Source organism: Cheilinus undulatus, linkage group 6, assembly GCF_018320785.1.
Source record: "Cheilinus undulatus linkage group 6, ASM1832078v1, whole genome shotgun sequence".
NCBI lineage: Eukaryota > Metazoa > Chordata > Actinopteri > Labriformes > Labridae > Cheilinus > Cheilinus undulatus.
In genome coordinates, this window is record NC_054870.1 from 44,794,857 (window position 1) to 44,822,550 (window position 27,694).

The 27,694-nt window shown below is 39.6% G+C and overlaps 1 protein-coding gene across 15 annotated transcripts in view; it reads right to left on the bottom strand.

Annotated features, from left to right (window-relative positions):
* The window catches only part of dst (dystonin), a 172,688-nt gene that overhangs the window by 21,495 nt on the left and 123,499 nt on the right, over nt 1-27,694 (bottom strand). For all 15 annotated transcript variants that reach the window (XM_041788873.1, XM_041788874.1, XM_041788870.1 and 12 more), the window contains 21 exons: nt 18,006-18,167; nt 17,633-17,803; nt 17,179-17,345; nt 15,433-15,592; nt 14,912-15,238; nt 14,668-14,752; nt 12,929-13,170; nt 12,634-12,840; nt 12,406-12,525; nt 12,176-12,283; nt 11,874-12,092; nt 11,584-11,787; nt 9,332-9,563; nt 8,668-8,894; nt 8,453-8,575; nt 8,235-8,336; nt 6,469-6,570; nt 6,001-6,174; nt 5,543-5,698; nt 5,177-5,374; nt 3,100-3,228 (listed from right to left, as the gene is read on the bottom strand). In XM_041788873.1, the coding sequence (XP_041644807.1) occupies nt 3,100-3,228; nt 5,177-5,374; nt 5,543-5,698; nt 6,001-6,174; nt 6,469-6,570; nt 8,235-8,336; nt 8,453-8,575; nt 8,668-8,894; nt 9,332-9,563; nt 11,584-11,787; nt 11,874-12,092; nt 12,176-12,283; nt 12,406-12,525; nt 12,634-12,840; nt 12,929-13,170; nt 14,668-14,752; nt 14,912-15,238; nt 15,433-15,592; nt 17,179-17,345; nt 17,633-17,803; nt 18,006-18,167 (3,615 nt within the window). The remainder of the gene's footprint in view (nt 1-3,099; nt 3,229-5,176; nt 5,375-5,542; nt 5,699-6,000; nt 6,175-6,468; nt 6,571-8,234; nt 8,337-8,452; nt 8,576-8,667; nt 8,895-9,331; nt 9,564-11,583; nt 11,788-11,873; nt 12,093-12,175; nt 12,284-12,405; nt 12,526-12,633; nt 12,841-12,928; nt 13,171-14,667; nt 14,753-14,911; nt 15,239-15,432; nt 15,593-17,178; nt 17,346-17,632; nt 17,804-18,005; nt 18,168-27,694) is intronic.

Genomic DNA, 27,694 nt, shown 5'->3' on the forward strand with positions numbered 1-27,694 from the left:
GTCTGATGTAGTACATTTGTAGTCCAAGCTGGAGTGATCAGTTACACATTAGCAGGTTTTTGTGAATACAGGAAAATCTGTCCATAAAAAGAGGAAAGCAGGCAAATCCCAATCTGCATCTAGTCATACCAGCTCCCATTAGCAGTATTATAATCATGATTTATTCATCTTTTTTTTTTTTTTTTAAGATTTATTTTTGGCCTTTTTGACTTTATTAGATAGGACAGTGGATAGAGTCGGAAAGAGGGAAGAGAGCAGGGAGAGACATGCAGGACATAGTGCTACGGGCCAGATTCGAACCCAGGTCGCCTGCATACATGGCGCGTGCCTTAACCACTCGACTACCGGTGCGCCATGATTTATTCATCTTTTCAAACAGATATCTGCACATTAGCTTAATGACTGCCATAGAAGCCAATCAGTGTTGCAATTTCCTGACTACCTGAAATGCATCAGAGGTGATGGATTTCATTTGTTCAACAACCACTTGAAAAGTTTCCTTCTCTTGAGGAATGACTTGGCGAAGCTTGCATTCACAACTTGCAACTACCACTTAGCCCTACCACGACGTCTTGGATGTTCATGTCTAGGGGTAAGGTGTCCCAACTCTTGTAGGAATGGGGGAGCAGTGTGAAGTGTTAGGGCTACATTGCCTTTCAAATTGAGATTTTCCAGAAGCACACTCCAAACCAAGTGCTTGGAAACCATTGGCTAGATGGCTGCTAAAGTGTCCACAGAGTGGTACAAACTTCCTCAGTTTTTACAAAATTAAGATTTGAAAATTCAAAGAACCATCCAATATCATAATTTAATGTTGTTCCAAGAATAATGGTTATTTTATTTCTAACAAGCATTTTAAAATGTTGCTTGTAGCAGAACTGTCCAGTAACTTAACTGCGTCTGTTTATGCCATTGTTGATGACCGTTGATTTATCTGGGACAATGGTCATCTATTTAATGGGATAGGAATTCATTACAAATGGGGATTTTCCATCACATGGAGCAGTGTGGCTCAACTTGATTTGACTCGGCACGTCAGCCCAGCACAGTAGGGGATTTCCTTTTCCACCACAACTGAGCTACCTGTTTGAGGGCACGTCTACAGCTGATGATGCAGCATTTGGAGTCAATGGCATTAAATGGTTGCACTTCAGTAAGAATTATTTTCTTCCACCAGCAGGAGAAGGACTGTTAGATTTAGCTGTCCACTCACAACATGCCTGTCCATGCTGTTGCTCCAAGGTATTATATTATTATTATATTATTAGTATTATAAAGTTTGGTGTAGCAGGTTTGGATCGGTCATAGTGATGCCCCATAACCCTTGTACTTCTTTTACGAAGGGTAGGGAAGCCCTTGAAAACAAGGATAGGAATAAGGGTAAAAGTTAAAAAAAAGGGACTGAGCCTAAATTAGTTTCTTTTTCAGGTTCATACCTCTAAAATGACTCAAGTAAAGCTGCTGTTTTACTTCATGCTTGCTGTTGAACTGAGATGCACAAGAAAAGATAAACCAGCACTACTCTGGGATAACCTTGCAAAGTAGATGGATTAACCAGACTCCATGTCTCTCATCAGGCAGATACATCTTGCAAAGCCCCAAACTTTAACAACTGTTCCAGGTCTGAGAACGGACCTGACCATCGGTGTCATTGAGGAGAGCGAGGCAGGAGCTATGGGCAGCGCTACATTGTACTGCAAGCTGGTAGTGATGGCTGCCACTGGTGTAGCATTTAGCTCAGATGTAGCTTTAGTAAAAAAGTTTCATCAGAACGGGACCACATTTCTCTGTTAAAACAAGAGCTCAAAGCCACACAAAAGATGTTTTTGCACTTCTCCCGACTGGCCACTGCATGAGTTTTATCCACCAACAAGCTCCACTGCTCATAAATTATGGTGCCTGTCTGCCAAGCTCAGGCTTCTACCAGAGCAGTGCATGTCCCCTACCATATTTTGTCCTGTTGCTCTGATTGGCTCGTACATGTGGCGGATCTATCTGGTCTCCCAGATATATATGGAATATATCCATGCAGTCAATAGATGAAACAGGCTATCATGAATGTCAGGTTGGGTGTCATGGGCCAAGAAATGATGATGTTTACATTGCAGACACAAGTTAAGGAAGTCTTAACTGGAAGTCTTTATCTGTAACCACTGGCTGAATTATAGAGGAATTTTGCATCTGTCATTATAAGACAATGATAGATGATGACTGTTGATAGGCTTAGAGACTGCTTACTTTTTGATGGAAGATGTGGTGTGAACCACTGTCAAGGAATAGACACCACCCACACATACATCCTAAGAAAAACTAGAACTCACTAACAAACACATGAAAATAAAAACAAAAACAATACTTGCACAAAATGATGCATGAAAGAACCAACATAACAGATGCAGATTTAAACAGAAAAACAGTAACTTTACCACAGAGTGGGTGATTTCACCCACAAATACACAAGACACAATGTACACACTGTAAAACATGCAGTAAGTGGTCCTTTTTTATTTCAATGGCACCTTTTCTTTCTCTCTGTCTTTCTTTCTGGATCTTAAACATTGGTACTTTGGCAATGCTGTCTCATCACATTCATATAAAAAATTAAATTGAATTGTACTGAATGATCTGCAATAACCAAAGTGTGCGAGAATAACATGTCAGTGCACTTTATTATTTTTGTGTCCAAATTTGGTCCAATAACGGTGAAGGAATGAACACAATGCAGGTCTTCGAGACTGTTCCCACAAAGTTTCATATTACTATTCTGTCTACTATTTCTTTCATCAATGTTGTTATTTTTGGTCAATACTATTGCTTCTCTGGGGTGAGAGTTTGTTGTGAATCTGTCTTGAGTTTCTCTATTAAATGAAAGAGAAAACAAAGACGGTAAACATTCCTAGATTCATTACAGTCTGACATGGCTTAATCAATTTGAAATGCTTTAAAGGTTTTTTTGTTTTCTCCTGCAGGGGGGATGCAAGTTGTGTATTTTGCAGTGTCATTTAATTTTCACACTTCAGATAAAACACAGAAAAGACGTAGTCGTCTCCTTACAAGGCTGCCATCTGTATGCGGCCTTTCATATTGTTAAACACATACCAGATGGGCGTTAAGCTGCTCCCGAGCCGTGTCTGGTAAGCCTCCCACAGCCTTTGATGCCAACAGCTGACGTTCTGTGTCTTTCAGCCATTGCTGCATATCTTCGATCTCACCATGGAAACCTTGGGCCTACAACACAATACAACCTGAGTCAGGACAAAAGGTGTCACACAAACGCATTGTTGGCAACCTATGGCTCAGAGAGGAGGATGTCTGAGTTATTAATTCTTTGGATTCATTTAGCTTCTATTGCTGCAGAATGAGTGAACTCAAAGCCTAAAATATAATGAATTGAGCTCACAAGTCGCAGTAAAGAAAATGCATCTTATTTTAAATTTAAATATAGAACTGTTACAATTGAACTGGGATGAATACACCAAGAGTCAGGGCTGGATGATACAGAAAGTCCTTGTTTTTCACAGCCATACATGTGTGCATAAACATTTTTTGCACTGTATTCACTTTTGAGTTTTTAAGTGTTTTAGACGTTACATGCCACATTCACACTTGACCTCTTTTAAACATTTGTTTGTTATTTTTTGTCTGATTTGTGAGTTTTCTTTTCTTTTCATGAACTTACCTTAGTAATATTTTTTAAGTGCCTAAATGTTTTCATACTCAGCCAGTGTGTTTTTATGGACTTAAGTACCCTGGTTATGAGCCTTGTCGCTGTTTTGCTCATATTTAGGATTCTGTGTTTACATGTGCTCAGATAAACTTGGTTACTCATTTCCACGTATGCATGAGAAATATTAGCATCCTGGTATCTGATCACTGCATCATATCTGCACAGGCTTATCTGTGTTTTTTGCAAGGAAAGGTTCCATAAAACAGCCATATTACTCTTAATTTTTCAGGCTGTTTGCCATGCCTGTTCAGGAGTTATGAAACTTGTCATACAAGAGTTGGCTTTTAGAAACGATCTTATTTACACTAAGAACTCGCGCTTAACTTCAGTACAAGTAGCAAAACAACTGCAGAAAAATGACTGAGAGGATAGGAAGAGGTGAAAGGGTTTCTCAAATGAAAAGCTTACATTACTTAATGTTTTAAATTCTTGTGACCATGAGGGGAATGCAATGATTATTATAAATCCCTAACAAAGTTTACTTTGAAATTACCTGGGTTATCATTTCTACATTTCAGGCCTGGGACGTGTTGACAGACTGAGCAGGATGCTTACCGAGTGCTGTCTATCCATCTAAAGCTCAAAGAGCTTTAACTCTCCATAACTCGTAGTGTCACTGGTCATTCTCTGGCTCCACAGCAACCTTTGCTCACGGTTTATTAATGGCTGAAAAATCAACTGATCCGCTGCAGACACAGCAGTCTGACTGTCACTCTTTATCTCTGAATGGAGCAGACCAGCTGTTCCTCCACCACACATCCAATGTATTTCAAAGTATCTGAAGTTAAATGAACAGTTTAATCAAAGTTGCGCCTGCACAGGTAATCTACAGCTGTCAGAAAACAGGATAAGGTGTATAGGCCTGCATGGCATGGTATCACGTTTTCTTTCTGAGTTCTCCAGGTAGCAAAACCGGTATCTTAAACTTGGGATACTGGCATATTCTGGTTTCTGAAAATGTATACAAACCGGGATACTCAAAAAAACCTGACAGAACTAGGATACTCAAGTCCAGTGTAAAATGTGGGGTCTTCACTGTGACTGTAGCTGCTGTGACATTTTACTTTCCTTAAAAAGACTAGTAAGCTATCTGTCCGTCTGGGAATAAACTAGGTGCTAAAACACATTTTTCATTTAATTTTTTGGTAGTTTCTTCAGAAGAATACTCCAGACTGTCATTATTAAAACCCTGTCAACAGACTTCCAAAACATTTCCTGAATAACCCTCCCACATCAAATCCCCCCAGCAAAATGTCAAAGTTATGAAGAAAAACTCCTCAGGAAGCCAAAGGAATGAGGCAGGGAGGAAACTCCTCCAAAACAAATTGTTGCTCTCACATGACATTCCTGCTCTGCGGGGAGAAAAGGATCTATTACGGCTTATAAAATCCCAAATAAAGACAAATATGTCCCCAGCTGATTAAGTCCTGATGGAAATATTATCTATACCTGAAGCAGAGCACTCTCCAGTTGCTGCTTTCTCTGCGTTGTCTTCTCCAGGATGGTTTTCCACCTCTGGTTGAGGTTTTCCAGTTTGCTCTGAAGACTTGAAGCTTCCTCTCCAGCGCTGGATGCCACAAGATCATTACCGGCCTTATTGACTGTCTCAACTGTGGCCTTATGAGCCAGAACGTCATTTTGGAGAACCTAGGATATAGGGATGACAGAATGTCAGGATAAATTGGGGCACAAGGACAACACTAAACCTATGCGTGAATGCTCATTTTGGAATAACAATACAAAAAATGTGAAAAATCTGTGGTTCCCTTGTTTTATTTCCAGGTGTTACATGAAATGTTGTGTGTGGCTTCTTACATGGTGCTTGGCGAGCTCTATCTCAATAGCTTTGGGGTCTCCTCCAGCCTTCCTCTGCTCATTCAGAAGCTCCTCCGTGTTGCTCATCCAGGCCAGTAGCTCGTCCAGTGCGTGCTGAAACTGACCCAGTGCCAGAAGGCCTCCCTCCAGTTTGTGCTGGATTAATGACAGATTAAACCATTAGATATTGAGTGAAAGCATTTGACCCGGATACAACACAACACATTCCACAATACTATGGACTCATTGTTGAGGCTGTTTTTTTGGTCCATTAGGAGCCTAAGTGGTAGAATCTTCAATAGAAGATTCGTATCAGCACATTAAAAAAGCACATGACAGCAGTGAACAATATTTATAAGCCATCACATATCTTTTTATGTCTAGATACCACCATTTCCCAAGCAAGGTTTAATTTATCTATAAATGAAGTTCCTCTGAGTGGTCTCTTCTTTCCTGACCTGTCTGCTGATGATCTTCTCATCCAGGTTGTCCCAGAGCATCTTGAGCTCAGACATAGGCTCCTGGATGGCGCAGCGGTCAGACTCTTCTGTCACCTTCTTCAGCAGGAGGCTTGCCTGGTGGTTGAGGCGCTCCATCTCAATTTGCAGCTGGTACGCCTCTCCTTTAAACTCCTGAAACACGCAGTGGTACACCCATTCAGTCAACAGAAACACAAAGCTTTATGGACAATACATCCTGCCCTGCTTTCTGTGCCTTTTCAGCACAAAATTTGTCTTTATGTGCATGAAACCATCTGACTATTTTAACCCTTAGCTTTTTTACTAGGAGCAAATAGGAAACTTGGGCAGGTTATGATTAAAGCAGTCACTATAAACATCTCCGGTAACAATAAATACAGTAGATCTGTTATTAAACAAGCCAGGGCTGATGTATGTGAAGTATAAAACAAATAAAAGATGATGTACCTTGAGCTCGACCATCTGCTGCTTGACAGTTTCCAGGTCTGTGCCTACAGGAGACATTGAATCCAGTTTGCTCTCAAGAATGTCCACCCAGTCAAACATACCCTGAAAACAAGGTAGGAAACCGTTGTTACTGAGAGAAAACAAAGCTTTGCACATGGAGTCATGTTTCATCTAGTGGCGTGGGTCCACAGTAACTGTATGAGCTTGACAAATTAAGGAGTAGACAAAAAAATGAAACTCAAACCCTGTAGTATAGAACTATAGAGTTAAAAGAGTCAGAACAGGATCCTTAAACTCAGTAAAACTGAAGCAGCCACGCAGTGAAGTCTATTTTTCTTTGGAAAACTTGAAACTCAAGGTTAAATCTGAGCCAAAAATAGTCAAGCACTGTGGTTGGTGTTTACGGTTTCAAAATTAATAGGTCTCATAACATGTTGTTTCACTTCACTCCACTGCAATAAAAAGAGAAAGGCAGGGTAATCTGTGGTTTCTTCTCAAACACTTAGGATAGGCTGGCTCACTGTGTGTGTTCAACTGTTTAACACTTTTAGGTCTTAACATTTCTGCAGTCTGTGCATTTCTCCACATCTTGAGCAAAAACATATTTTATCTCCAATCTTGTGTCCAATTATACCCACAGACCCCAGGTCCTTTTAAATACTTTTAACAATCTTTTAAATCCTTGCAGTTCTACTTGAGTTGTTCCATCACCCACTTAATGCAACAGATTTCTCTAATTTTTTATTGATAAAATTTCCTCGATTAGATTTTATCCCTGTCCTACCATCTTAGATCCAGCTGTCTCTCCCATGTGCTCAGCTGTTTTCGACCAGTTTGAGCCAGTGTCTCTGGCAGAGCTATCCAAGGTGGTTCTAAACCTAAGACCCTCTACATGTCCCTCAGACAGTATTCCACCCAGGCTTTGAAAGGATGTTTTTATCTCAGCTGGGTCAAGCATTTTAACTCTTGTAATACATCTCTTTTGTCAGGCTGCGTTCCAGCTGCTGTTGTGCAGCCTCTTATCAAAAAACATAATCTTGACCCTTAAGTGCTTTCAAACTTCCATCCCATTTCTAAACTTCCTTTTCTGTCAAAAGTCTTAGAGTAAGTGGTTTTGAATCAGTTGCAATGGGAGCTTTCCCAGATGAATCTGAAATATATCCATCCAATGGAGATATGAAACAGTTCATCTGGTGCTTTGGGTTAGATTATTTATGGATTTTTAATAAAGAAGAAAAAACATCAGGCAAATAAATTTGGTTTGCTGTAAATATACATGGGTGGCCACCTAAGTATCATCTATCTGCAGGAAACACAGATTTCATCATCATGTGGCCTTAACATCATCAATGTCATCATCTTGAGCACTTACCCACCAAATGCAGAGTTGTTCACAAAGAGCTGGATCTTACTCTTATATGCAACATTTACTATTTTAGTTTGGCCAAATGTTTTTTGTTTGTATCCACATTCTGAGTGACAAATATTCCAAGATCTTGAATCTAACTAAAAATGATGCACTGTTACTGGTTTTAAACAAAGACGCACAAAAATGCAGTTACAAGAAGTTCTGTTAAATGGGTAACAATTTGTGGTAGGAATAATGACAAACCAAGGGTTAGGGGAAAAAATACATATGAATCTCCTTCATTATAGAGAACAAATACATAGAAAAATAAATGACCAATTTTAACATGTATGGTTGTGTTTAGAGAGTTATTCCCCACTTTTCTTTCAGTAAGCACAGTGAAGAAGTGCTTAAGTACCTGTAGGCCATCCTGAAACTGCACAGCAGCCTGCATGGCCTCTTCTAGCCCTTCCACTCTCTCCTTCCAAGTCTTATTGAGATTTTCCCACGCAGAATTAACCTGGGAAAAAAATCACATAACAACTCTAAAACTATTTTCTATGAAGAAAGAAACTCTTACCAATGCCCCTGAGCTGTAATTTTTAAAATAAAGATTGTATCAATGTAATATGCTACCTCATCGAGACTTTTCTTTATCACAGGTTTATCAGGTTCCCCACAGGCAGTCATCAGCTCTGCACCCTGGTTTCGGACCACGTCAAGTTCTTCCTGCAGCCCATCGATGTCCTCCTTAAATCCCTGTTGGAAAGGAAAGCAGTTTTTGCTCCATTTAACATAATTACCCATACGTTAAGTCATTAACTCGAGTCAATTCTGAAGGATTCGTCTACCTCGACAAACTCCTGCTGCTGTTTAACAACTGAAGGATCGACCCCAGGCTCCTCCAGCTCTCTCAGCAGGTCCTGGTTGTCTTTGATGGTGACAATCAGAGCGCAGTGGTCGCACCAGAACTTGTCTGCCAAGTCCATCACATCCAACAGCTTAGCCTCCCGCTCCTCCACTAGAGCCTGGATGTCACTCCAAAGGAACACCATCTGGTCCAGTTTGTCTTGAACAGCTTGTGTGATAATAACAATAAACATGCAATGAATCAATTAACATGAGATGTAGACTATAAACAGATGACCGAAGATATAAGTATGTGTGCCTCAGCTGGGAGTGCTTAAGAAAAACATCTAGTAAATTCACACAGACAGGTTTAATGAAAAAACGGTTTAGTCTTTGACTCTTTCTTTAAAAAGGAAAGGCATTCCCAATAAAGTCACACCTGGTGGAAATGTTTTTTCAACATGGTTAACAAAATTTTAGCCCAAAGTAAAACTTTGACCAATGATGTTTCTGTTTTTTTGGGGAAGTTTTGCATGTTTGATACATTTTTCCTATTGATTACTTTATATCCTACTATCTGTCCAGTGGCTTGAAATATCATCACAATGTTATGTAAAAAAATTAGTAAAACTTGTTACAAATAAAAATATAAAATATGCATTGTACCTTTGGCAGAAATGTCTTTGTCTGCTCCTTCAGAACGAGCAATCATCTCCTCGCCTCGCTGCTTCAGTGTCTCATAAGAAGGCTGCAGTTTCTCCAAATCCACAGAGACGGACTTATTCTCTGTAATCTGCTCCTTGATCTTGTCTACCTCCACTGAGATGGACGGAGGCTGGCGCAGACGTTCAGCAATACGCTCCAGGGATTCAAGCATCGGATCAATTTTATCATGGAACTAGAAAAAAGAAAGGAAGCAACCTGAGATTGTATTCATACCTCATAAAATACAGTTATATTCAGAAAGTATTCAGACCCCCTTCCCTTTTTCAATTTAGTTGTGTTGCAGCCTGATGATGAAGTAAAAAAAAAAATTGTAATTCTCATTGACCTACACTCAGTATCCTATCATCACAAAGTGAAAACAGAATTTTAGAATTTTTTGCATATGTTTTAAAAATATAAAAACTGAAATATCACACTGACTTAAGTATTTAGACCCTTTGCCAAAACACAATTTATTGTTGAAATTTATAGTCTTTGCTGAGATTTTTCTACACCTTGTTTGGAGTCCACCTGTGGCAAATTAAACTGATTGGACATGATTTGGAAAGGCTCACACCTTTGTATAGAAGGCCTTACAGCTGACAATGCATATCTGAGCAAAAACCAAGCCATGAGGTTAAAGGAGCTGCCTGCAGAGCTCAGACACAGGATTGTTACAAGGAAGAGATCTGGGGAAGGCTACAAAAAAATCGGTTGCACTGAAGGTCCCTAAAGAACAGTGGCCTCCATAATTCTCAAGTGCATGGAGTTTGGCACAACCAGGACGTTTTGGAGACCTGGTTGCTCAGCCTAACTGAACAACCAGGGAAGAAAGGGCCTTGGTAAGAGAGGTGACCAAGAACCTGATGGTCCTTAAACTATTTCTGCATTTACCTCTTCTCTCTTTCTGCATCTCCCTCTACCCCTGTTAAACTTAAACTAACTTCAACACATGGCATGTCAAAGTTAGTCTGGTTTTGCTTGAGGCTTCTGGCCGTCAAAGAAGAGATTTTCATTGCAAATTGTTGCTTAGTGCTGAGCTCATGGTGGATTCATGTAGGCCTTTCTTATAAATAACATAACAGAAGGAACAGTCTAGACCAGTGATACTCAATGTGTGGCTCTTGAGCCACATATGGCTCTTTTGTGATGATTTGTGGCTCTTTTATGTCTTAATTTAAAATATAATTTCCCCAGAAACCTTGAAAAAGGTAAACTTTAACCTCAGAAATTATCCATTGCAAGTTACATCAGTTTGTTTCCCACTCTTATACAGTTGGCTTGAATTGTCAACCTTTATTTTTTTTGTCTGTATATTTCCATTGCTCTTATTTGCATTTTTCCCTTTTTTGCCACTTTCAATCCATTTTTACTGCTTTTTAAGCCCAAGTTTGCCTCTTCTTTTTGCACCTTTTCACTAGTTTTTGCCTCTTTTATCCTGCTTTTTGCTATTTGTCATTTTTTTCTCCTTTTTTGCCATTTTTTGCATCTTCGTGCCCATTTAAGCTGCCTGTTTCCACTGAATGCCACTTTTGCCCATTTTACTCTCTTTTCACTCATGTTTTGCCACTTTATACCGTTTCTCGTCCATTTTAACTACTTTTGTTCCACATTTTTTGATTTTTCACTCAGTTTTTGATCATTCTATGCCTTTTTTTGCCCCTTTTCACTTATTTTTGCCACTTCTTTGCCACTTTTGACTATTTTGCCATTTCAACACATTTTATTGCCACTTTAACCCAATTTTGCCACTTTTCACTACTTTCACTACTAGATGGCTCTTGCAAAGGTATTTCTCCACAATGTTGCTCTTGGTTGAGCAGGGTTGAGACAGTCTAGACTAGTCTAGACCTTCCCACTTTATAAAGTGTCTTGAGATAACTTTGGTTATGAATTAATACTATTCTAATAAATATTCATTGATTCTGAGTGATAGAGAAAATCACGATTAGTCTAGTTTTGATAATAAAACATTGTTCAAGATATGAAATCAACCAAATTAAAGCTTATTATGATTTTAAATGAATCACATAATGATTTTAACATAAAAAATTATCTAAAAAGCAGCTTATTAACATTTAAGAATGAAATATTGTCATGGATGTCAAGAACCAATGCAAACTTTGTCTATTAGAATGAAACTGAGTCATGAAATGGAATAATCCTATGTGCTTTGGTATAGAAAATGAGCCAAGAATGATAAGATGTTTCACCTGGGTGGATTTGGAGATGGCCTCATCCAGGGTAGCTGCTCTCTGTGTGACATCAGCCTTAAGCTGGGTGTAGAGTTGGTCTGCTGCTGTGTATTTCTCTCTGATGGGCTCTCCCTCCACTGGACTGAGCTCAAGTAACTGAGGCCCCGTCTTATTCATCTTATCAATGTGAGGTTTGTGCTCAGCAATCAGCTCTCGCATTTGCTAGAAAAAGGGGTGACACTTGTAAGTTTCATAAGTTTCATATTAAGTATTTTACTCAACATCTGAAGCATCTGCATGCGTCTTACCCTGAGTTCCTCTAGCTGCTGCCTCAGAGCATCGTACTCGATGGCTGGGGGAGGAAGCTGGCTGAAGGTGCTCAATGTCTCCTGAAGCCATGGCCACATCTCCTCGTATGTTTCCCAGAACTGAGAGGCCAGAGACTGAGCACGCTCCAGCTGCAGACAGCGCTCTGAGTTCAGCTGACTGACGATGCCGTATTTCTCCAGGAGAGTCTGGGTCTTGGCCTGAAAGACAAGCAAGAAGTCCATTTAACTTATGTTTACAATTTAAAGAGTTATGATAATAACTTTCAAACAAATGTCATCACCTTCAAGATTTCTTTCTCTTCTGGGTTTTTGCTGTTCATGATGGCCTTTCCAGTTTTAACAATATCATCCACGGTATCTTTGTGCCTCATGATGTCCATAGAAAAGATCTAAAAAAACCAGAAGAGTGGGTTAAGCTGGCTTTTCCAAAACAAAACTGCTGTGTTTACTGTACTTTGTTGAAATGGAGGCCTGTGTCTATCCATACACACAGATATTATAACAGGCTAACCTTCTGTGCCTGGAGCTGGGCTGTGGTTTGGTCCTGCTCCAGCCTGATCTCGCCCATGGAGAGCAACTTCTTCTCAGCATCAGTGAGCCAGGAGAGTTCAGAGTCTGCAGCCTGTTCAAACTGGAAACAGACAAGAAACGGTATCAAAAGCCCCAAACAATTCACCTCTGTGCTAGAAAAAACATTTACTCAAGAGGAATAAAGACGAATTGTTTAGCAGTTTTTTACCTGCTGTGACTTGAGTATATCAGCATTGATTTGGTCGACCTGCTGGCTGATGGTGTCACAGATGGCTCTGTATCGTTCATTATCCTCAGTCACCATCTTGTCCAGACCCTCCCGAGTGTGCCAAGGAATCAGATCCAGAAGTGAACTGCTCAACTCATTCAGCTTGTCCATTGATGATTTTTTGTCTTTGGTCTCTTTCAGTAATGCCTAGAATAAATCATATTAAATACAGAAATGTACTGGATGTAAAAAGTCTCTCTATAAGGCATCTCATTTGGCATTTAATTCTTCTCACCTTCTGCCTGCTTTGAGCATGAACAAGCTGCTCGCCCACTGGCTCCTGATCAGCGAAGGCTCTGGTCTCAGCCTCCACTGTCTCCAGCCAGGAGCTCAGATCTTCATGGGTGTGCTGCAGCTTTGTGGAGAGACTCAAAACCTTCTCCAACTTCTTTAGCACGCTGTCACTTGCAGAGTTGATCTCAGCATACTTTGTTTTGATACCATCCAGTTTGCCTTGGATAACAACCACTTCATCACCTAAAAATAAAGTGTTCAAATTAATTAAATTTGATTTAACAGCAGTTGCCCATTGCAAAAAACTGACATTTGTAGGGATTTATTAAATTTGAAGATAAAATAATGGTCTCTCAAAACTGTTTTAACTTTTAACAAAGTTTGATACTCTCCCTAGTAAAGTAGGTAACTGTGTCTTTAACATACAGAGTACAAACTTCCTGAGACTAAACTGTAGAGTATTTATTATTTCTTTAGCGCACTGTTTTAGTTTTAATCCACTTTGCTGGGATTCATGGCTCTACCAGTGTTTCAAGACGCTAAAAAAAATTCTTCTTGTTTCATGGCAAAAAACAGTTGACATGATTTTATTCTTTGATGGGACTTGAGTTTAAAGGGGACATATTTTACCCTTTAAAGACATGTTTATATTGGTCTCAGAGGTCCCCAAAACATGCCTGTGGAGTCTGTTGCTGAAAAAAAACCTTCTAGTATTGGATTTTTGCATGTCTAAAACCCCTCTGTTTCAGCCCTGCTCAGAATGAGCTGTTTCTATGTCTGTGACTTTAAATGTCAATGCCATGACTGACTCCGCCCCTATCAGGAAATGGATGTGGCACTCCTGATGTTACAATGTCGTTTAGCAGACACTTTAATCCAAAGATAAGGACCTTGCCCAAGGGTGCAAACTGAATTTGGCTTGTGCACTGACTGGGATTTGAACCATCAGTCTCCAATATCAAAGTCGGCAGGGTAATCCACTGAGTTATCCAGCTCAGCTGGCAGCTGAGAGGAAGATCAGGAGACGAGGGTGGAGCTTTCTTCCACATTAAATCTACAGATTTGTTTTATGTTTGTGGTTTATTACATTTGTAGGCAGTTATTATGTTTGCAGGTGTGACAGAGCCTTCCTACTTTTAGCGTAAAAAAGCTGAGATCCCTTTTGAATACAATTTTTTTTTCACAATTTTGGAAAAAAACAACATAAACCTTGTTGTTTTCATTATAACCTGAATTAAAAGTGTGCCTGACTAAGTGGCCTGACATTTTTCATAAAGTTTTATGAACAGACCTTTAAATAAACTGTTTAATAAGTGTGTAAGTGTCAATTAAGTTAATACATGAAAGGCTAGTTTTGACAATCTCAGCTGGCACCCAAGGCTGGAAACCAATAAATCAGAGCACAACAAAGACTTGTGTCTGTGATGTGTATATATTTGAAAAAAGTTGAAAAAAGTTTCTTTGGCCTTCAGAGTGAAAATAAAACTTACATTTGATATTTGCTTTTAACTCAAACTGTGAAATAATTGACCATTCAAAAAGTCAAAATAATCTTATGATTCAAGAATTGCCCATAGCTGGAAAACAAACTTTAAAGCATGTGGTCATTGACAAATCTAAAAAGATAAAGGTTTTCAAGAACACCTCACTATACAGACAGGAGAGCTTATAATGCAAATTACAAAGACAGTAGGATTATACTGTATGAACTGTTATTGTAAGTAATGAAGTCAGACATGCCTGTAGTTTGTTTGAGAAGCTCCATCCCGTTGCAAATGGCTTGGTCAACATTCTTCTTCCTCAACTCGATGTCACTTTTCAGTGCCTGTAAGCAAACCATAACCTTAGAAAGTCATCAAGACTGACAGAAACTTCCCACTGTGAACAATGTGTGACACAAAAATAACTATAATCAAGTGAAACATGATGGATGCAACTTAAATGTAATGACAACATAATGTTTGGCCTGAGGAGGAGCGTGTACCCGTTGTTCAGCCATCTGCTTTTCAAGCACACTTATTTTGTAGTCCTCCACAGACACCTCGCTCAGCTTCATGTGGACCTCGTTCAGCCAGTTCATGAGGTCCACCTCGTCCTCTCCAAACAGCTGAGCGTTGGCCAGAGCCTGCTGCAGCATCTCGGCTTTCCTCCTGCACCGCTCCTGGAGCTCTATGTAACTGGCCTGGGTGGTGTCTAGTTTGGACTGGACAAACTCCTTATCATCCACTGAGCTCACAGTTTTGAGCATCTGACCCAGATTGACAGCCTGAAACAGGTCTTTACTGTGATTCATTATCTCCCCCTCTAAGGCCTGACCACGGGGATGATGGGAAATGAACCAAGGACACACAACACAAATGGAAAAACACAAACAAAAATATGAAAAATGTAATGGGAAAAAATGAAAAGCACAAACTGAAAGTAACTAGCAACATGAATGAAACCGAATTCAGTTGTACTTAAAGGGACAGAAAACATCCAAATACAAATAATGTACGCTCTAACCTTGTGCTGAGCGATCTGATCTTCCAGCTTTGATGTCTCAGTGCCGATAGGTTCAGAGTTCGCGAGGTGTTTCTCTGTAGCTGCAAGCCATTCGCTCAGCGGCTCCAGGGTTTCATGGAACTGCTGAGTGACGACTAAGATGCTCTCAAGTTGCTTGTGCCTGAAACAGTCAGGCAGATAATGATTAGAAGCAAAGAGAAGAATGGCCTATCTAATGTTTACAGCTCTGTACTGATTTTGAGCCAAGACAACAAATGATAGTTATAGTGTTGATTCCTGCATATTAACACTGACGTGCTGGGTGGATATGTTGTTTAATGTGCATTGTCCTAGTTCAATAAACTTTATAAATAGATAAATAGTTACAGGAAATAAAAACTCCATCCATTGATCCACCCATGTATTATCTATACTGCTTAACCCGTTCAGGGTCGCAGGGGGCTTGAGACAATCCCAGCTGTAATTCAGTGTGAGGTGGGGTGCAACCATGGCTGGTCACCTGGCTGACATACAGACCTGAACAAGCAGCCACAGAGAGACACAGACAGAGTCCCATAACATTGCTGCCTCATAGCAATTTTTAAAAGTGGAGGAGTTTTCCCCTCTTGAGTCCCCCTGACGCAGGCTATAGTGTGGTGGCGAACCGTGGTGGTCCTGAGCACTACCTGTTCAGGTCGTTTGCTCCAGCTGCAGCGTTACTACAGCTGGAGCTCTCAGAGCCGAAGCAGTGCAGGAGACGATGGGCGTGGGCTCTGAATGGGAACGTCAGTAAGAGGCAGTAACGCTCTACCTTTTATATAGAGTTTGTGATGTAGAAACCTACCAATGGTCAGTTTCTATGTCACATAAGCCCCACCTATTCAGAAAAGATTTTTCAAGGCAGATGTCTGTTTGAGCTAATTAAAAGCCATAAAATCGAGATTTTTATCAGTTTGGTGCAAATTTCAACTATAACACCAACACTGATGTGTTTTATTATAGTTCAGTAAATTACCTCAGTGTACAGATGAAATAAAAATGTTGAAGTGTTCACTGCCTCTTTAATAGCAAAATAAGGCCTAAATGGTGTGGAAAAAGTAAAAACATCAGCAAGAAAAAATTAGATAAGTTTCTTAAAGATTCAGGTAATATCCAAAATAATATGAAATGTGTAATTTTTTAGACAATATGAACTAAATTCTGCTGCATTGGCAGATATTTCACTTATTACAAGCAACTCATGCCTTATTTTTCTTTGAACAACATAACGAGGCACTTGTTAATATTTGTTTTTTATTAAGTTTTTGCTCTTTTTTCCTTTTGATAACAGTAAGTTGAGAAGATTTAAAATTCTTTCCATCTGTGTCCACATGAAACTACCACCTAGGGGCAGTTAGCTGAGCTTAGCACAGAGACTGGGAACAGAAACAAAGACTGTTTCCAGCGTTTCTGCAGACCTAAGCTATCTGCTTCATATTTCATATTCATATTTACAATAGAAACATTGGATGAGCATCCAATTTTTTCAATGTCAATTCTAAGAAAGAAAATGATTAAGTGGAGGTGCATGGGATTTGACATTTTGAAGAAGCTTTTACACGTTCCTTAAGTTGGTAAAAACTTAACTTTATTATGCTGATGAATAAAAATGCTGTTTGTTTTATAAGAAACTGGGAAAAAGTTCTTTTTTTTTTTCAAGTTTCCCCCTATTAAATTAGAGTTATTGCATGTAGAGGGATGTATAATATTACAGTTGTTTATACAGACCTGTTCTCAGCCTTTTTCAGAAGAGCGTCCCACCTCTGCCCCAGGCATTCGATCTCTTTTGCAACCTTCTCCTTATCCACAGACTCGGCCAGTTCTGCAACCTTCCCTCCCTCCTTCTTTATCAGCTCCACAGTTGGTTTTCGGTCATCCAGCAGTCTCTGTAAAAGCTGTCAAAGACAAACAAAGGAGGAGAGTTACTGGGTGCCTTAAACCTACCTTTGCTGGGAGCATGGCTTGGTGAAAAACAGTAAATCTAAGAGGCACAAATTAAGTGTCCAATAAACTTAAAGCTTTGTGTGCAGCACTCATGTTGAACAATGGATGTCAGTTCAATAAGATGAATGGCAAAGTCATAACAGTGTGTGGATTTTCTGGTGTTAAAGTGGAGAGATTAACAATGACCTGCTGGTGTGTTTTTATGTGTTTGTGTTTGCACCATGTGACACCAGCTTACTTTCTGCTCTTGTATCTGTGCTTTAACGACTTTGAACTCTGCAGATGGAGGTTTCTGATTGGCCACCAGCTCCTCTGTGTCGGTCAACCAGCTGAGCAGGGACTCCAAAGCATCCTGGAACCTCCCACAATGCAGCAGGGCTTCGTGCAGCTGGGCTGAGCGCTCGGCAATCTGCAAACCACATGGTAAACATTGATGTCAGCTGTTTGAGGGCCAACCCAAACTGTACCCAGTAACTTATCAAAGGATAACACTACAACAAACAGTGAGAATGAATGACTCATTTCTATGCCAACATCTTTTTACAGTTTTATTAATAAGGCATCAATCCAACACAAAGATCAACAAGTCAGACAGAGAGTATAAAGCAAACCTTTTTGTTGAGGGTGTTCCACTTTGTGTTGACTTCATCCAGGTCTTCCTCAAGCTTCTTGGTGCTGGTGCCTTTAGCAGCGGTTTGGATCAGACCCTGACCGAGGGAGTTGATGTCTTGAAGCTGAGTGTGCAGTGGATCGATATCCTCTTTCTGGAATTCCTAAAGAAAAATGAAGTAATTCAGAAAAGAGATTTACAACTCACAGATTCTTGAGCTTAATGTAATAATGTGATAACAAATATCAGTACATTTCATTTTATACGATTGTGCCTCTGAATAATAAATCATTCCTTATTTCTTTTATTACCACTTGTCATTTTATATTTATGTATTTTAGGCTTAAGTTTGTAGTGCTTTTTAGTAACCATCGTTTTTATTTTACTTGATTTTATTTCTTACAGTTAAGTATGAACCTATGTTTGCATGTACTGTAGATGCATACAGACATTTTGTATTGCCATAAAGTGGATTGGTGTTGAACTAGATTTCAGTGTATTTTACAAATGCTAATAGTATAGTATCAAGCATCTATGTATTTTTTCTTTTTGGGTGTTGGGGTAGTTTAAATGGTAAAAACGGCTGAAGAGAGATAAATGTGAGACTAGGAGATGAAATGCAGCAAAAGGCCAAGGCAGGATTTGCACAGCTGCTGCAATAAGACTTTAGTCTCTGTACATGGGGCCCATGACATAAATGCGAGGACATCCGGACCCTATAAAGCATCTAAATAACTTACAATATGGGAAGGGATGCACCACATTTTTCAAAGCCAGGTGGGAGCACAAGTACTTACATTTGGGTAATTACTGATACTGAGTACAAATATGACTACTTAATATTATCATATCTGTTCTTAGAATTATTTTGAAATTGGATTTTTTTCAGATGTCCTTAATCCCTCCTCATCTATGTTCAAATATCACCAAAATGCAGACATGGCCCACAAAATGAGTGGTAACCATCATGCTTTAAGACCTTAGTTCTCAACTGGTTGGTCAGGACCCAAAAGTGGGTCTGGGAGCCATTCCTAGAGGGTCGCTAAATTGTGCCTGGAAAAACATATGTACCAAAATGTCTATGATGTGCTTTTGTTTTAAGGAAATCCCTCTATCTGTTTGTTCTGCATCTTTTGTTCCATTTAAGTCAAAAGTGCTTAATTTTTCATTATAAATATTTGGTTATGATCGAAAAAATGTGAAAAATTCAGGTAACTTCTCATTCAGGGGTTGGTGGTGGGTCCTGATGCTAAACCAGGTGAGACCCACTGTCTTAAGATGATACAGATACAATGTTTGTAATGTTTTACAAGTACAAGTATAAATAATTAGGTTTTGTATTGGTATTTCATACCACTATGTGATACCATCCTAAAAATTACAATTGCCTTAGATGTGTTAGCAGGTTCTTTGTCCTGTTATAATAATAAGGAAGAGAGATTTCAACACTGGAATTGAAATGGTTGTTTCCTGACCAAATAAAGTATTTGGTTCCTACTAAAAATGTTTTGTTTTACTATACTATCATTACCTGCTATACATCTGCTTTAAAGCAAAATTTTCAGGAGATTTTCATTAAAAAAATCTAAAACATATCATTATGCATTCATGGGAAATAGAATTTCCTTGTCATCCAACTATTTAAAGTGCCTTTTCTACTGCCGGTCACACCCATTCACTCTACATTCAAACACTGATGGTAAAGGCTGCGATGTAGAGGGACTATCACTTCTAACTAAGTCCATTCATAAGAATCCATACACATTCACACATCACCAATTTGGGGTTAAGGGTCCTGCCTAAAGACATATCGACATGTGACAGGAGCTGGGCATCGAATCCCCGGCCTTCTGGTTGAGAGATGGTGGACTATACCTCAAAGAGCAAAAGAATCATACTCAATAGAGAAAAGTCTGAATTACTCTGGAGGCATGACTGCCTCATCACCTTTTCACTTCATTTATAGTTTTTCAAACAATTATTCTTATATCACCTTACTTCATACCTCTATTCAATTTATTTTATAGCTCGTTCACATCCAATGTTGACCCTTTTCAATACAGCCTGCCTGCAAAAGATTTTCCCCACATTTGTACCGTCAACATCTTGAATTTTTGTTTAGTGTTAAAAATCTAGCTGACAACAGCAACTCTACCAGTTGTCAGTTTCCAGTTAAACAGTGCCCACAGTTTAAGCCCAGCTGTGAACAATCAAGGACTGTCTTTCAGCTTTAACTAGTGTGCAAAACCTGTTTCACTCATCATATAATGAGATGTTAAGAACAGAAAGGACTAAACAGCTGAGAACTACTCATCAAAGAGATGTTTCATGTCCTGACACATTTCCTGGATCTGCTAATGATGGAAACTTAAGGAAGAGGTATTTTGTGCACCTGTGGGGTGAAATAACCCTTGAGGCCCATTTCAGGACATGAAGCGATGGCACTCAGCAAGGCCTCGATCTCATGCTCCTGTGGGTGCTCGAACGTTTGTAAACTTCTTGGCAGACAGGCCTCCACCGTTTGAAGAAACTCCTCCAGCTCCTCCATGCTGTATTTAGACGCTCCTTGTTGCACAGTACATGGTTTCATTAGCTGCCGGCTGTCTATGGGTAGGGTTACGGAGTTTCCGTATGCCTCAGGCTGTGTCACCACCACACTAACAAGCTCACAGTCATCTTTGTATGACACATCCTCCAGAAGCTCAGCTGTGGACAGCTCATCATAGTCGGTTAAAGTCCTGGAGCGCCAACCGGACGTTTCGTTTTGACTCCTGGAGGATAACCTCCCTGTGGAGTGTTTGTATTCTCCATTACTGAGAGAGTCTTTTCTGTTTACATCCACAACATTGGATTCAGCTTTAAGTGGCTCTTGGACCAAGCTGCTGCTGTGGTAAAGAGTCCGGTTATCCTTTGCAGGTGAGAAAAGGAATTCTTCTTGTCCTGAGCTGAGCGATCGCCCCGTTCTGAGATCTCCAGACATGTGCATTGCCTCTGAAGATGAGAGGCTCCTTGTACCGGGTCCTGTTCTAATGTGGGATCGATGAGCATGCCGCTCCCTATCCACAGTGGGGCTGTAAAGACCTGAGTCCTCTTCAGATGTCAGAGAGCTGGTCATACTCTGTCCTCTCCTTCCATTGATCAGCCCCGGCCTCTCAACGCTCCCTGAGCACAGAGTTCCACTGCGGCTCGCGTACTCGCTCAAGTTAGTAGGCGCAAAAGTCCTCCAGGAGCGCCGATGATTAGGATGATCCTTCTTCTCTCCTCCTTGGAGACGTGACTTAGGCAGCACTGTGTCTGTTGGCCTCATCATGTGCCCGTTGAGTTTGAGTCCATCATAGACCACCCGCTCGTCCAGCAGAGCAGGTTTACGGGTCCGGAGCTCAAAGGAGCTGGAGGCAGAGAGACCTCCATTTCCACACAGGCTGCTGAGGTCTAGCGTGCGGTGAGTGTAAGGCAGGGTGCCTGTGAAGTGTCGGGAGGAGAGGCTGCCTTTAGAGCCAGAGTCTATCTGCTCATTGAGCCGCACGGTGTCATAAATGGATCTCTGGGGTACATAGCAGTCATCAATGTTCAGGTCCTCCTCCTCCCCCTTCCCCACACAGGATGGGTTTTGTCTGAGGCAATCTGGTCTGCTCAGCGGCTTGCCCATGCTAAAACAATTGACACCACTCACTACAAAGGAAAGACTCAGCGAGTAGTGAAGCCCTTTGAGGTATTTGTTGCTTTAGTGCAAGTCATTTAAAGTTTAAAATGCTCTTTACATGAGAAGTTAACAAATAAATAAAAAATGTTTCTACTTTTATTACAAATTAAATGTTAAGGTGCTTCTCTTTTACAAAAGATGGAAAAATAAAGTGGATCTAGATTTAAAAAATAAAGGCTCTAGAAATACAAACATGCAAAACAATTAAAAAATCCCCAACAAAATGCTCAGTCTTTCAGCAGCTTTATACTCCACAGTAGGAATGATAATCCACTCTTTAGATGCAGCCACCTATCCTGAAAATATGCCTTAAGATTCCTCTCTGCATCGCCCAAACTTAATCACAATTCCTCCAAAGTCCAAAGTGCTTCATTCTCCCTATGATCCTCACAGCATCCACACAAAATAAAGAAAAAATCCTCAGTGCAAAAGTGAAAATATCCACAGAGAAATCCAGCAGGCTCGATCCAAAACTGTGGGTAGTTCTGAGGAGAGCTGGTACTCGTGGATAAACAAAAAAAAGCCTGCCCTTTCTCTCTCATCGCTCCCTCGCAATGACAGACACCCTCCTGGCAGAGGGTTTCATGCCCCGCCCCCGCTCATTATTCAGACAACATCTGCCACAACTCCATTTGTGCTCAGAGCCGCTCCGGCACATGTTGATTGGTGGACACATGACCCTTTTTTTCTCCCCTTTCTAATTCCCCCTTATGTCAGCACGGCCCATATGACTTCACTTCTAAGCCTTCTTCTGCATCCTGACACAAGCACTCACTTTTCCTCTTTCTTTCTTCTTTCTTTGAGTGACTCAGAGAACGGGGAGGGGAAAAGATACGCACCAGCCTCTCTCCTTCACATAAGAACTTAGACCAACAGGCTGCAGCAGCTCCCACTTTCATGACATCACGCTGTTGCTGAAATAGATACACATTTTTCCTTTTTTCCCCTCTCTGTCCTCTGTTTTCCTCTCGTGGACGGTTGCTGTGAACCCTGCAGATATTCTTAATTACTGTGGAATGCAGAGGGAGGCACAGGTCCCAGGTAATTTAACACCCACGGCTTTGCCAAGTGCATGAAGGCGCTTTTTATGTCCAGTGACCAGGGTACAGGACAAGAGAGGAGATAATGGAAGGAATTTATTTTTGTTTCCTGGATTGTCTAAACCACAGTAGCTCAGTGAGGAGCAGAACAATCACAATGTCTCTGTTCACTTCAGCACACATGAGAGGAGACAGAAAGGGGATGCTGACGGAGATAAATAAGCATTTAAGATGTGGTGGGAGTAACAAAAAAGATTTTCGCCCACTGAAACCAGGGTGCTTTTTAAATATTCAAGCACTTGAATGAATTAAAACTAATTATCCCTGTGATGTTCTGCATGCTGCAGATTCCTTTGTTCTCATCCTATTTCCTACTGTTTTTCTGTGTGAAGTTATGATTAGTCATGAAATGTAAATTTCATAAAAGAGAAGATATTTTTCAATCAAAGGACTAAAAAAGTTTAAATAAGTACAACACTAGTTAGCGTCTCCAAAGTATCGGATGCAGAAGAGTTTCCAAAACAACACTGCTGCTAGTTGAGTCAGACTGAGGAACATTAGCTCTCAAAGAAGATAAGCAGCTACAAACTAAATAAGATCTTCTGCTGTTCTTTTTTCAAGCTATGAGTTGTGATAAAATAAAGACATTTGATGGCCATCTTTGTGGCTTTCATTAAAATTACTTGCATGAATGCACAAACTGAATAATGTCCATTACAAGGGAACATGGTGTGCTTCTCTTGTAACAACCCTACCAAAAATAATACTGGCACCTCTACATGACCTAAAAGATTATCAGTTTCAGGGATAACGTTTCAAAATCAGCAGTTGGAGAATTCAAAACATTTAACATAATGCATTAGTTTAGCAATCAAATACTCTTTAACATTGTTACTGTTACATAAAATAACCATTCACTGGGGAAAAAAAGCTGAATTTCCCCAGACCTCACTTTGCAAAAACAATTAGAAGAAAATCCCAGAAACATCAGCACTGTTTCTGTTTCTCTCTCTCTCTTCTGTGCAGGCAGCTTCGTACAAAAACAAAAAAGAAAAAAAAACCTACAACTATGTCAGCACTAAGGCTGAACGGTTTTGGAAAATAATCTAATTGAGATTTTTTTTCCCCAATATTGCAATTATGATCTGATATGCAATTATTCCTTAACTTTCTTTTATTCCTAAACAAGGGCTGAACTATTCTTTGAAAGTGTCTTATTCTGACTATTTTCACTCGTATTGCAAAATGGATATGAATACTGCATTGAAGGATTTTTTCCCATTCTTATGTTTAACAAGAAGACGTACAAAAATTAAGAAGGTAGGATTTTTTGCAGATTATTTTAAAATAATGCACCTGAATGATTGCATATGTCATGCATAACATTTCTGCTGCTGCTGCAAAAATTCAAACTGGTACTTTACACAAATTTCAGGTCAAAGAAATATTGTACCTTTTGCGATTTGAAAATTGCAGCATGCTAAATTGTGATTTAATCTAATTTTCAATTGACTGCCCAGCCCTCGTCAGCACACATCTGTAGTTAGTTCATTCACCTTGCAAAATGACATATGCCTATGAAAACATTTACTTTGAAAAAATAACAACAAATAATATTAACTTTATTTATACATCCCTTTTAAAGGCAGATCTTTACAAAGTGCTTTGACAGACAAGGCAGGAGCTCAGTAAGATAGCATAATGAGTATCGGTGTAAGGACAAACAGATTAGTCTACAAAACCAAGGCAAAAAAAAGTACAAAAGCAAAAGATCCACAAGAAGTAGAAGTTTTAATTTTTTTGGTTATGTAAAAGTAGACTTAAAAGTTATTTTTTACTGAAAGTAAGCTAAAAATGTAAAAAGTTATATATGGACAAAAGTATTTGGCCACACCTGTTCATTATTAAATTCAGGTGTTTTAACCAGACCTGTAGCCACAAGTGTTTAAAAATCAAGCACCTAGCCATGCAGTCTCCATTTGCAAACATTTGTGATACAAAAAGTGGTCTAAAGCAGCGGTTCTCAACCTGTTGAGTTACGAGACCCACCATCAACTCCTCAAGGAGAATTGCATCCCAAATTTTGGAGATGTTTTTTGGTCAATCAGATGTATTCAATAAAAAAATAATAGAACTTAATAGTAGAACAAGACAATAAAATAGGATGACACATGCATGTTTTATAGAGTCTCATAGACAATTTGGCACAGTTTATTTTCCCAGGCACACATCCGCGACCCACTTTTGGGTCCTGACCCACCAGTTCAGAACCACTAGTCTAAAGCTCCAGCAATCTGGAGCAGTGGAAATGTCAACTGTAAAGTGACAAATCATGCTTCTCTGTTGGGCAGTCAGATGGGTTTCAGGGTTTGGACTAGACCTCATCTCTGGTGAAGGCCAATCGTAATGCCTCAGCATACAAAGACATTTTGAACAATGCTATGCTTCCAACTTTGTGGCGTCAGACAGCTCAGTACATTTAAAGCCACAGACACAGAAACAGCACGTTCTGAACAGGGTGGAAACAAAGGGATTTATGGACATGCAAAAACCCAATATTGGATTATTTTCAGACACAACTTCATTGGCATGTTTTGGGGACCTCTGAGACCGATGTAAAGTTGTCTTGAAAGGGTAAAATATGGGACCTTTAAGACTGAACTGGATCAGCGATTATTTTGTAAATCAAGCAGGCTGAGATGTTTGTGTAGACTGTGAAAGATGAAAGGTCAGCAGATGAACTGAGGCAACATGACATTACACTTTTTATAAGTGAGCTTCACGTGATGTGGAAATAAAGTATTGCTCGATCTTGTCTTCTGATATTTTCGTTTTAGTTGAGGACTCCTTCAGAATAGTGGTTATGAACCTTTTTCCATAACCCACTCTCCTTTTTAAAATCTGAAACCAAGAGCTACATGAAAAAAGCATACTTTGACATACATTTCTAAGTGGGAAAACATGCTTTTTTTTTTTTTTTTACAGTTTTATCTACAGACTTTTAAAAGAGCTGTCCTATAAAAGTGAAACTATGTATGCAGATCTGGTTTGAAAACATGTGAGCAGATCGAGCCTCAGTCCCCGACCTCTGGCTATTTGGAGCCCACCCCCCTTTAAAGGTCTCTGAAATAAGACTAAATGTTTCAATGAAAAGAAAAAACATAATCTCCCTACAGCTCTAAGTGTGTCTTCTCTTGATCCGGTGAAGTTACATGCTACACTTGAAGGAAAGTGTATCAACATTGCTATGTGGCAGTGAGTAAGCAACACGTTGTGGCCACAATGACACTTCTTTCTTCAGTATTTTCAGTGAACCAGGTTTGCTACAGTATGATTCATATGGTAGCAATTCCTCTCTGAACTCTAAGAGACACTGATGTAATGTCTGAAAAGAGAAAAGACACCCACGCCAACCCCCAGTGGCATTGAGTCACAAAAAATGCCCTTTAAGGTGCACATAAGGATGTATACACCAGTTTCCCTCTGTCCAGCGCCTTCAAATCTCATGTGAAAAACAAGAGTAAACACATGAAGTCAGGCATGTCTCTTTCAAACCTGACCTAAAATGGTAACAGCACATTAAAGACACACATGCGAGTGCTGTCTCTCTCTTTTTATTACTTTCTTACCAGCTGCCAATAAAACCCGCTTACTTAAAGAACAAATTAAACAGGAATAAAACTAAATATGACACAATCATGTGAAGTTTAAAAGCTGCAATTTAATAAAGAAACAGATCAAGTTCCTAATATCACTTTGCTGTTTTTAATACTTCTCCTCCTGAGGCTACAGAGGGGAGTTTCCAGCAGCAGCTGAGGCCGTACACTCTTTCTAAACCCAGACTGGAGACGGAACAAAGAGGGGGTAAAAAACATGCGCCATGACAACGCTGCTCAGCAACAATCTGAATCAATCACTTCTTTAATAGTTACCCCACCAGGCCTTTAACCCAAACTGACACCCTCATCCCCACCCCCACCTCAGACACCCCAATGATATTTTAATCCATGCAACACAAGTGGAGGTTTGTGTGACCCTCCTATGCACCCCCTTAATTGAAAAAAAAAAAAAAATCCTCTGACCTACATATTAGGCCAGATCTGTGTCATTTGCCTATACACGGCTGTTTACATTGTGTTCAAGTATTTCCTAATTTCACCTCTGAATATAGGTTAATCCTCTTTTGGAAACCTCCACAGGAATTTACAGGCTTTTAAAATATTTTGCAGCTGTCTGTAAATCTTGCTAATGGCTGCCTCTTGTTTTATCCCTCATTGATACTAACAAAGGCATCTGATTTTATAGACAACATAATAATATTCACAGGACTTGAAAGCAGATTAAAAGGACAATAGGAAGTTGTAGATTTGGGCATAATTTTAAAGAAGTGTGTGCTGTTCAGTTTTCATGAGTGACATTTAATCAAATTTATGAAGCAGTTTCTTCAAATTATCAGGCTTCATTTATGCTTTTAAACTACAGTAAACACAGATCTATAAACCCAGTAACAAATGATGAAACAAACATTGTAGTTTTAAAAGAACATAAGCACTCTGGTTGCACAGCTGCCATATTGTAGATAGTTTTTTATCATATCTCTTTAGCTATGATAAGAAATATGCAATTTCTTTTAACACTCATGTAAATATCAAAACCCTTCTTTTTTGCATTCTACTACTAATGTCTATGAAACCAAGAATGGTAAAAAGAATTGAACATTTAAGCTTTTGTCAAACATTTCCCAGTTTAACTCACCACAGTAAACATAATGGAAATAAAGTTAAGCCCAAAAGAAAACAGGATGATAGGACGTTTAAATGACCACTACCCATCGCCTCACTGACTGGTTTCTGCATCAAATTGATTTAATCAACACCGGGCAGCTCTAAGCTTAAAGCCAGAGATGATGTCAAGCTTTCAAATGTTAAAGAACAACACTATCAATGT